This window comes from Borostomias antarcticus (genome assembly GCF_949987555.1).
Source record: "Borostomias antarcticus genome assembly, chromosome: 9".
Lineage (NCBI taxonomy): Eukaryota > Metazoa > Chordata > Actinopteri > Stomiiformes > Stomiidae > Borostomias > Borostomias antarcticus.
In genome coordinates, this window is record NC_140242.1 from 1,245,369 (window position 1) to 1,257,409 (window position 12,041).

At 48.3% G+C, this 12,041-nt stretch overlaps 1 protein-coding gene across 1 annotated transcript; it reads left to right on the forward strand.

Moving 5' to 3' along the window:
* Nucleotides 1–996: 996 nt before the first annotated feature.
* On the forward strand, nucleotides 997–2,359 carry rrs1 (ribosome biogenesis regulator 1 homolog; the record flags this gene model as incomplete). Its single annotated transcript, XM_084443294.1, has 1 exon — nucleotides 997–2,359. One exon carries the CDS (start codon nucleotides 997–999, stop codon nucleotides 2,035–2,037), a length of 1,041 nt encoding a protein of 346 aa, XP_084299420.1. The 3' UTR covers nucleotides 2,038–2,359.
* Between the last annotated feature and the right edge of the window lie 9,682 nt (nucleotides 2,360–12,041).

Genomic DNA, 12,041 nt, shown 5'->3' on the forward strand with positions numbered 1-12,041 from the left:
ATTACATCTAGCAGATATAACTACCCTTCTAACCCATATTACATCTAGCAGATATAACTACCCTTCTAACTGATATTACATCTAGCAGATTTAACTACCCTCCTAACTGATATTACATCTAGCAGATTTAACTACCCTTCTACCTGATATTACATCTATCAGATATAACTACCCTTCTAACCAATATTACATCTAGCAGATATAACTACCCTTCTAACTGATATTACATCTAGCAGATATAACTCCCCTTCTAACTGATATTACATCTAGCAGATTTAACTACCCTTCTAACCCATATTACATCTAGCAGATATAACTACCCTTCTAACTGATATTACATCTAGCAGATTTAACTACCCTCCTAACTGATATTACATCTAGCAGATATAACTACCCTTCTAACTGATATTACATCTATCAGATATAACTACCCTCCTAACCCATATTACATCTAGCAGATTTAACTTCAAGTGCACTTACGCAAAGGCAACAATACCAACCCAATACACAACACCAGTCAACAATTTGCCCCGGCAACAATCAAACAACACTTACACTACCTAATTCACAGAAATCAAACTATTTGCATATTAATCAACTATCTTACTTCTGAGGAGTCTTTAACTGTTTAACTGTGTATTTGATAACTCCATATCAAACATTAATATTATCTTCTCTGTTACCACTGCTTAAGTGAAGAGTTATATGAAACGTGAGGGATAATGTGTTGACGTTTGTCAGATCAATGAGGCGAAAATAAGTGCATTGATTTGATGTGCCTGAAGTGGATCCTGTGGATCCTGCTCAACTATTACAGTCTACCTTCTACAGCCCATTAAGACCATGATTAAGACACGTGAAGCAACAGCGCCATCTGGTGGGCACTTTGAGAACCTTCTTTGGGGGGGCGTGACAGAAGAGCAACCCGGAAATAATTGAGTGACCTGCAAAGCAACACACGTGTGCGGAAACAGCACGCTGTAAGAAGAATCCAGCATGGCAGCCTGCAGCGTTGAAGACGTATTGGCGAAAGCCGAGCAAGATGAGGCTGAAAAACTCAAAAGCATCACTGTTCATAAAGAACTAGACCTCGAATTTGATTTAGGCAACCTGCTCGCACACGACAAGAACCGTCTAGACATCAGGGAGTTCCGCCAGCAGAAGAAAGAGGCTTTTCTCTGCTCGCTTGCTCGGGACAACACGCAGCTCCTCATCAACGAGGTGTGGAAGCAGCCCACGGAGAGGGTGGAGGAGGTGATCGTGGTCAAACTACCCGAACCCACCACCCCACTCCCTCGAGAGAAGCCCCCTCCCAAGCCCAGAGCCCCGACCAAATGGGAGGAATTCGCGAAGCTGAAGGGAATCCAGAATAAAAAGAAAACCAACCTGGTTTGGGATGATGTCGCAAAGGAGTGGAAGCGTCGTTGGGGCTATAAGAGAGCCAATGATGACACCAAGGAATGGATGATCGAGGTCCCCGTGACCTCCGACCCCAACGAGGACCAGTTCGCCAAACGCAACCAGGCCAAGAAGGAGAGGGTGGCCAAGAACGAGCTGAACCGCTTGAGGAACATCGCCCGGTCCCAGAAGATCAAAGTCCCGGGGGTCGGACTCACCCCCATGGCCCAGCAGTCCAGACCAGACCTGGCCAGGGCGGTCAGTGTGGCCAGGACGTCCACAGCCTCGGTGGGGAAGTTTCAGGACCGTCTCCCCAAAGAGAAACCCCCCAGGAACACCGGAAAGAGGAGGAAGTTCCAGCCGAACATCGGGGACTTCTCCGGGGAGAAGACACGACAGCTGGAGCTCCTGAGAGTGATGGACAGTAAGAAACCTCGACTCGACGTCAACAGAGCTGTGAACAAGCAGATGAGGGAGGAAGACAAGGAGGCTGCTTCCCAACAGAGGAAGGGGGCTGGGAAGAAGGGACGGAAGGGCAACTTCTCGGGCAAGGGGGGTAAAGGGGGCAAAGGGGGTAAAGGTAAAAGCGCCGCGGGCAAAGGGGCCGGAGGCAAGAAAGGGAAGCCTGGGAAGCGCTGAGAAGAGGACTGTCGGCATGGAGGAATCAATAAGTGCCCAGTAATGCCCAGTAATGTCCAGTTCTTTGAACGGCAAAGAATGAAAATGACTCCAGTCACAACTGTGAAGGGTTATCTGTCACCGTGCTTGTCCCTTCTCCCTCCGTGTTCAGCTTGGATGGAGAGTGGTGGGGGCCCTCTGAACTGTCAGGCAAATTGTAAATATTACACATGATTCTATGTACATGCAAAATGTTTGACATCTCACCAGTCCTGAATTTGTTGTATATTTTCTCAATGTGTAACATTTGGATATTTCATATCAAATTAAAAGAGTAACTCGGTGTGTGTGGTCCTTTTTGCCTCAGAGAGCCGAGATGTTTCAGCACGTATTCAGTCTACATGGTCCAAGTTTAAACACATCATTATGTCCAAATGATTATGAAAGTCAAATATTTAAGTACTCTATACAAATTTACTACAATATATTATTTTTAAGAGATTGTCAGGAGAAATGGTACAGTGAGTGAGTATGATACAGATTAGATCAGTAAAGTGATATATGGAGTAACAGTGCAGTCATTTAGATATGTACTATACGAGTTTGATTGTTACCCAGATAGCAAGCGGATCTGGGCCATATACAGGCCAGATCTGGCCCTTGTGGCCTAGTTCCGGCCCATATATGGCCCAGAATCATTACACATCCGCTTGCTATCTGGGTAATCTTTTCTGTAAACGCAACTGATCCTCAAAGTCCCTAAGGTGCTCACAAAGATGAGAACATCTGATGAATCACAGTCTGCTCTTCACACAGGGTAACCCCACCATGCTTGGGTAATGACCAAGAATACCAAGTGGGCAATGACCCCCTGGGGATCAATAAAATACTACTAATAGATAATAGATCTGTTCCAAATGTTTGCTGCTCTTTCTTAGAACCAGGCAGTAGTAGACTGGTCTGTAATCAGCTCAGCTCTGCTGGTGGTTATGTAAAAACCTGGTAGAGATGGCACACTGAACCAGTCACTGCACAAACCTGCTTGCTTTCCTTTTCACATGGTTAGGTCATCTAAAAAAACACTGGAGACTTATGTAAGAGAGACTTGTGACTTGTGAGTCCTGAGTAGGTTCCGTGTTGTTGGTTAAACTCACTCCCCAGGGTCTCCATTAAAAAAACGTTAAAACAGTGTTTGACCCTCCTTCGTCCTCCTCTCTAACATCCCCTTGGTTCAGATTCACATTCATTTATTTGTCACAAGTAATGTACTTTTTACAGTCGCAGGTGTGTGTGCTATAGTAAATAAACCTGGGGGTTATGTATTTGTGTACAGGGCACCTCCGGCCTGCCCCAGACCCCTCCTCACCTCTCAGGACCCAGGCTGGAATGTAAACAAGCTATCTATAATTTAATGTTATTTATTGCTCTATAAATGTTCTTAGCCGGTAGACAAACATACTCCAGGAGCTTGCTCGATCGCCTCGTTGAGAGGGGTCAGGGGCAGAATTTTTACAGCTCACTTATCTGGCCCCCGGGTGATTACTGTTTTTTTGCTTCCCTCTGGAATATGTAGGGGTGGGACGTCTGCCCACCTCCCTTGTTCTCTGTAAAGCGCATTGTGTTGCCTCTGGGTATGAAATGCGCTATATAAATAAAGCTTTGATTGATTGATTGATTGATATCTACATGTAGCACAAAGAAGCCACAGGTCTAGCTCTGAGGAAGGCCTCTGGCCGAAACGTTAGCATGATCCATTGACGGCAAAAATAAAACCGGTGAAATAGAGGATCTGTCCATGTATCTTTTATTGGTGAGTGCTACCATGCGTCTTTGATGTCCTTTTTTGATGTTCACAATTTTGGTTTAGCACCACAACAAAGTTTATTTTTTGAGGAAGGCGCATCCATTTCTATTGCAACAGGGTCTAGCTTTTACTTTGCTTTCTAAATGTTCCCAAAGACAAACATGTCTATCCTCTCTCCCTCTCTCTTTCTGCAGTCTCATTCCTGAGTATAGAAAGACTTTCAATCCAACAAGCCCTGAATAACTGAATCCAGTTGAATAGAAATTCAAGTATGTTGTCTTGTGTAGTGTGTTGTGTTGATGTGTAGTGTGTGTTGGTGTGTAGTGTGTTGTGTTGATGTGTGTTGATATGTAGTGTGTTGTGTCGATGTGTAGTGTGTTGATGTGTAGTATGCTGTCTTGTGTAGTGTGTTGTGTTGATGTGTGTTGATATGTAGTGTGTGTTGGTGTGTAGTGCTGCTGGGTACTTTCATCCCTCAAGAAGAGTAATCTTTTTTTCCGACTGAATGCATAACCTCCCACATTTTTGATGGATGCTGTTTGACTGCAGCCACCAGCCCCCCCCCCAGCCCCCCCCCCCCAGCAAAGCCTCAATGCACTTGGGGGAGGTGGGGGGGTGTCAGCCCACCATCTGTTGACTGGTCCAATCTCAGTCAACACACCATTCATCACCGTCCCTCCCCATCACGGCCGCTGATGAATGCCACACAGTCAATGGCCATAATCAATTAAGCTCTCTGACGTGAGATTTATGAATTGTGATCCACGTTGTGGCGGGAAAAGGCAGCCGTCTCAGTCACATGACTTCATGCCAGATGGAGGCTGAGGTGGTCAGACGGAGGAAAAGCGTACAAACGCGCACAACTCCAAACGTTAATAAAAAGTATTGGGTGCCCGGTTCAATAATATAACTTGGATTGGAAAATACCAGCACTCACTTATGATTTCTCAGATGATGATGATGATGCTGAAGAAGGCCCATGGCCGAAACGTTCTGTGTCTGCCCTTAATAAAAGAAGAGTGAGAAATCAGAAGTGAGTGCTGGTATTTTCCAATCCAATCCTGAGGTGGTCAAACACCATTTTACAGGGAGGGCCTTGTTTTCCCCCACAGTGCATTGGGGTTAATGTTCATCAGCTTAGGACACAAAGTGATGTTTTCAAGTGCTCTTTGTTCTTGTTAGGACATGCCTTTTTAGCTTTTTCTATACATTTATTTATATTTTCATCTAAATATATCTATTAATCTATTTCTTAAAACATAAAATCTGCAAATCTGCCAGTCACCATCCCAAAATCTATTAAGTGATAGTCTTGTGTGTTTGTTTGTTGGTATGTGTATGTGTGTGTGTGTAGGTGTGTGTGTGTGTGTGCGTGCGTGCGTGTGTGTGTGAGAGAGAGAGTGTGCCTGTGTGTGAGAGTTTGTGTGTGTGTGTGCGAGTTTGTGTGTGCGCGTGCGTGCGTGTGTGTGAGAGAGAGAGAGTGTGCCTGAGTGTGTGAGTGTGTGTGTGTGCCGTGTGTGTGTGCCGTGTGTGTGTGTGTGTGTGTGTGTGTGTGTGTGAGAGAGAGAGAGTGTGCCTGAGTGTGTGAGTGTGTGTGTGCCGTGTGTGTGTGTGTGTGTGCGTGTGTGTGTGTGCCGTGTGTGTGTGAGTGTGTGTGTGTGTATCTACCCCCGAGGTGAGGGGCAGGAGGGTATCTGCAGCATGTCAGTCCTGGGGCAGACTGGAGGCACGCCTCGCTGGTACCCCACCAGAAAGATGCATTACTGTGATACTATTAGAGTAGGTGTTCTTCTGTATATCATCACTGGTTGTGGTAAAACAATGTATGGAAATAATGAAAACCACTGTTAGCGCTGTTTGTGATTGTGTGTGATTGTTATAAACACAGATTCGTTTTTTCTATTTTGATGTGACTTATTTTTTGCTGGTTCATTTTGTTATTTTACAGTGAGCAGATATGGCTACAGACGTGAGAAAACTGAGAAGGTAAGCTGTGTTCAAGCCCCAACGCCGTTTCATCAGTCGGACGTTATTTTTTGTATTTCTTTGTCCTAACTCTGGTCAGGATTTTGCTCATGAATGGTGTTTCTGCAGACTGTGTAAAGTAAAAGTCCCAGATGCTTGTATTCTTCTGATGAGTGTCCTTAGGTAAACCTTGCAAAGCTCTTCAACAAGATTCTTCCTATTGCTATGCTATTACAGTTATATATTTTCTTTGGCAAGCACTGAGTAAAAAGAACTTTTCATGTAGAAAACATTTAGGGGTTCTTTCTAATTGCAAAGTAGCTAATCCATGCTCCTTTGAACATGTAATCCCATCCATTCACTCCAAGTAGGTGCAGAGTTCACTGCTCAAAATACCACCATCATATGACATAACAGTTTACAGCGAGAACTCATTGCAGAAGAGCCACCCAGCCTCTATGACAGCTGAGACAACACGCCTCCTTTATCATAGGAATATCCTCCTGCATAGAATTTTGCTTTGAGGATGCAGTTCCTGTTGTTCCCGCTGTGTCCTGCAGATGGCGCTGACGCGCAGCTGTAAGCCTCACCGGCCAGACGAGCTGGAGCCCTCCCGGGGTGACGTCATCCACGCAGGCGAGGGGGCGCGGTGGTTTGGGCGGCGGCGGAGCGGCGGAGCGGCGGAGCGGCGGAGCGGCGGAGCGGCGGAGCGGCGGAGCGGCGGAGCGGCGAGCAGGGACGCGTCCCCGCCTCCTCGGTGGTGGCCCGGAGCCAGGTCGGTGTCGCAGCGTTAGGGGCCTGTAGCCTACAGCTCACACAGTAGGACGTAGGTTTCCATCTCTGGGTAGATGATAGCATCTCTATTCTACTCTGAAAGAATGTGTGCTGAATGGTCACATTTGCTTCACCATTACGGTAACACAGTCTTGTGTCTACAGTATAACGGTACGGTACAGTTTAGCTGTGTAGATGATCCTACAGTGTTGGAGGTAAGAATAGCTGTGGTCCAGTCGTTCATGTGAGGCGAGCAGGAGAGAGATGTAATCCCCTGTGTGTGGACTCAGGGGGATGAACCTGCCAGAGATCTCACATCCTCATCTAGACTGAGTTCTGTTTCAGCTGTGCCAGGTGAATGCTGCACATCTGAATATGAACACTCACACACACACACACACACACACACACACACACACACACACACACACACACACACTTGCACACCCTCCTGACCCTCCTTAACAACTGTGTGTATATACACCACACACACACACACACACACACACACATCTACACACACACATTTTCATAAACACCATCCAGCAGCTGCTCCACCATCAAGCCCACACCATCCCGCCCCGCCCCTCCCAGCAGCCCTGAACAGGTGGCCCTTCTCGTCCCTCATTAGTTGACAAAGCAAACAGATTATCCCCCCCCCTCCCTGATCAATTCCCTCTCACAGCACTGCTGCTCCCTGCAGACACACAGGTCCGGGGGGGGGGGGGGACCTGACTCACACCCACAGACCTGCTCACTCACTGGGGAGAGCTGCAAGGCTTTTCTGCTGGTAGTATGACTAACTACTGTTTTTTATTAACTGCAATCAGTATTAATAATATTGCAGGAATGTCTTTGTATGGTGTTGCTTTCATGAAAAAGTGGGAGTTTTCTTCACAGTTTACCCAGTATGTAATGTGTTTCTACTCTATGTGGGCATCTTTTCTTGCAACACGGAGAGTAGGTGTGTGCATGGATGTGGTTGCTGAGATGTGGCAATCTGCACAAACACACACGTGCACACACACACACGCACACACACACACACACACACACACGCACACACACACACACACACACACACACACACACACACGCAGAGCCCCTGAACAGCCCTGTGCTTGTCTGCCCGCGGTGGAATTTGGGTCAGGGAATAAACAGGATCTTTGTGCTTGTTATTTCCTCATTGTCCCCCAGCGCACACAGGCTGCAGGCCCCCGGGAGAGGCCGCAGGGGAGGAGGGGCCCCGGAGGGGGCCGAGGGTGAGAGGCAGGGCCCCATCCCGCTGCTGAGGCCCCAGACCCAGTCCCCTCCTCTCCCCGAGGCAGCGGTGCCCCAGCCCCGGGCCCCCAGACCCGGGCCCCCGGCCCCCGCCCTGCTCCACAGGGCCCCGTCCAAGTGGCGGAGGAGGAGTGAGTGCCAGGGGGCCACCGATGGGGCCTTTGAGGCAGACTGAGGGGCCTCCTCTCTGGGCAGCTCGGCCATGGACACATCCGGTGTGTGTGGTGGGGGGGCGGGGTAGAGAAGGAGGGGGCGGGGTGTAGTATGGCAGGTTATTTTTGAAAAGTGAAGTCATTCTGAACTTAGTAATACTTTGCCATAGCACTCATCCTGTAGCTTGTTCTCTGACTGCATGTGGAGGAGGGGGCACTGGCTCTGCTGCCAGGACTGTGTTCATCAAGGCGTGTCTGATTAAGACGTGACTGTGAGCATTACTGTGAGTTAAAAAGCGGGTAAATATACCGAGCATTAATAATCAAAGAGGTATAGCTACAGTACAAATATATGACTGCATTATTCTGAAGCTAACTTTTACTCATATGCTTACTCCAGCCATATAAAATGTTTTTGTTAATCTAATCTGTTTTATATGCCTAGAAACTATTTTTGAAAGCGACCTGTAGTGTTATTGATATATTATGTTTTTAATTTAGTCTGAAGCTAATTAAGAGACCAAACAGCCAAAGTTGTGTTTTTCATAAAATCATCAATCAACTCATTTGCTGACGTTTTCTCATATTATTAAAATTACCTCAGACTTGATCCATCTGAGTTTCCCCCTGAGTACGCAGGGGCCTCTCATCTCACAATGCTGAGGGAGAAAAAACCAGCGCTCCCTCCAGTGAAAGGAAATGTGATTGAGGCGCGTTGAAAAGCCCCCGCGAAAGGAAATGGCATCATCATTGTGAGGGGTTGCCGCGGCAACGCCGTGGCAGCTATCGCCGGCTCCAATCGGCGGTCGGCGGAGGCCTCCTAACACGTCCGCCCCCGGGGCCCCGTGCCCGCCGGGGCCGCGCTCTAGAACACGCCGTTCCCCCCGAGGACGTGGGCGGGCGCCCCGTAATGTCAGCCTCGCCCTGACCTCTAATGGGGGGGACCGAGCCTCTCGTCCTGCCTCCCCCCGTGGACACTGATCTGGCCTGTGTGAACGGATCCATCTCCGGGGTGATGAAATGGTGTCCTTCTCTCCCCGGGGGGGCGGGGGGGTACTCTTGTATGGGGGGGCCGTCCTGTATAGACGAGGGGTTGGGACGAACACGAAAATGACATGCCTCTATCAACGGAGGAACTCTGGGGGATCTCTGCCCCGTTTGCAGAGGCCCAGCCTCCAGTCTCCAGCCTCCAGCCCCCAGCCCCCAGCCTCCAGTCGCTACGCCAGAGACAGCAGCAAAGATTAGAGCATTTGTGACTCTTCCCCTGTGATCTTCCCTGTGATCTTCCCCTGTGATCTTCCCCCTGTGATCTTCCCCTGTGATCTTCCCTGTGATCTTCCCTGTGATCTTCCCCTGTGATCTTCCCCCTGTGATCTTCCCCTGTGATCTTCCCTGTGATCTTCCCCTGTGATCTTCCCCCTGTGATCTTCCCCCTGTGATCTTCCCCTGTGATCTTCCATGTGATCTTCCCCTGTGATCTTCCCTGTGATCTTCCCCTGTGATCTTCCCCCTGTGATCTTCCCCCTGTGATCTTCCCCCTGTGATCTTCCCCTGTGATCTTCCCTGTGATCTTACCCTGTGATCTTCCCTGTGATCTTCCCCTGTGATCTTCCCCTGTGATCCTCCCTGTGATCTTCCCCTGTGATCTTCCCCTGTGATCTTCCCCTGTGATCCTCCCTGTGATCTTCCCTGTGATCTTCCCCTGTGATCACAGTTCACAGCAACTCACCTTTCTCATATCTCATTCTGTGTGTCTGAGGCTGAAACAGAGACGATCTGAACACGCCCGCTCAGAGAAGAGGCTGAAACAGAGAGGATCTGAACACGCCCGCTCAGACTCAGACGGAGAAAGGAACAGCCTCTCAAACAGAGACGATCTGAACACGCCCGCTCAGAGAAAGGAACAGCCTCTCCTTCTGTCCTCCTTCTGTCCTCCTTCTGTCCTCCCTGGCGTCATTCAGAGCTTTAATGACCCTTAATCCAGAAGCAAAACAACTCTGCCACCCTCTCTGACTCTGAGGATTTAGCAGTCTGGATTACGCCAGTATGGACAGAGAATGGCTGGGGGAGAAAGTCACCTGCTTACCGAGACTATAGCTGTCCTTGAGGGGAGGGTAGTTTGATTGTGTGTGTGTGTGTGTGTGTGTGTGGGGGGGGTGTTCTACCTGACACCTGTTTACCCTTCTTACCTCCAGGGCAGCAGATGCGGGGCAGGAGAGAGAGCCCCACCCAGGATGAGAACACGCTGTCCCTCCACATGGACTCTCGCTCCTCATTGACTATTCAACCAGGGCCCCTCGACACCCTGAGATCTATTCATAAGCAGACACACACACACACACACACACACACACACACACACACACACACACACACACACACACACACACACACACACACTTCACTTTGTCTGGGCCTTGGTAACTGCCCAGCTGCCTAGATGTCAAGAGAGACATTTCCATCAGTTTGAATGATCAGTGACGACTCAAACACGATGTGTTACAGTATATCTGACCGATGGAAATCATATATTCTGTTGTGTTCAAGTGGGAGCTAATAGTTCACCACACAGTAACACACACTCACACACAGTAACACACACTCACACAGCAGTAACACACTCACACAGCAGTAACACACTCACACAGCAGTAACACACTCACACAGCAGTCACACACTCACACAGCAGTCACACACTTACACACAGCGGTCACACACAGCAGAAACACTCACACAGCAGTCACACACTCACACAGCAGTAACACACTCGCACAGCAGTAACACACTTACACAGCAGTCACACACTCATACACAGCGGTCACACACACTCACACAGCAGTTACACACTCACACAGCAGTAACACTCACACAGCAGTAACACTCACGCACAGCGGTCACACACACTCACACAGCAGAAACACTCACACAGCAGTTACACACTCACACAGCAGTCACACACTCACACACAGCGGTCACACACATTCACACAGCAGTAACACACTCACACAGCAGTAACACTCACACAGCCATAACACACACTCACACACAGCAGTAACGCACTCACACACAGCAGTAACGCACTCACACACAGCCATAACACACACTCACACAGCAGTAACGCACTCACACACAGCAGTAACACACTCACACAGGAGTAACACACACACACAGGAATAACACATTCACACAGCAGTAACACTCACACAGCCATAACACACACTCACACAGCAGTAACACACTCACACAGCCATAACACACACTCACACAGCAGTAACACACTCACACAGAAGTAACACACACTCATACAGCAATAACACACACACACAGAAGTAACACACACTCACACAGTAGTAACACACTCAGACAAGAGTAACACACACTCAAACAGTAGTAACACACTCAGACAGGAGTAGCACACACACAGTAGTAAGTAACACACACTAGGCTGAAACAGTGACCTATTTACTGCAAAAGGCCAGGGTTTCTCGGGATATACAGTATACACAATCACACACACACAGACACACACAGGGCTGTCCTTTCCCGCCTAAAGTGCCGTGCTCCTGCTGCGCTGCTCCTCTGGGCGTTCGGTGTGTGTGTGTGTGGGGGGGGTGGCCGACAGGGTGCATGCCAGATGACTGCCCTGTCAGCCTGATAATGGGCTGCCATCTGCTGTCTGGCATACACAAAGGCAGATAGTGTGTGTGCGTGTGTGTGTGCGTGTGTGTGTGTGCGTGCAGGCATGGAGCAGGGGGGGGGCTACTCTTCCCCTACCCCTCTGTAATGAACACACACAGCAGAGGGCAATCCAACACTAATACACAGTACTGTACACACACACGCACACTCATCCAAACTAAAAAAATACATATATATATATATTTATATTATAATTATATATTATTTATATATTATTTTTTTAGGTAGGTAATATAGCAATGAAGAAGACTCCTAACATTTACACTGCAAAAAAGGCTAAGTCAAATAAAATCTATTTCTACGTTAGCCTCACAGATTCCAACTCTGTCACCTTTAACAGAATGAATGTG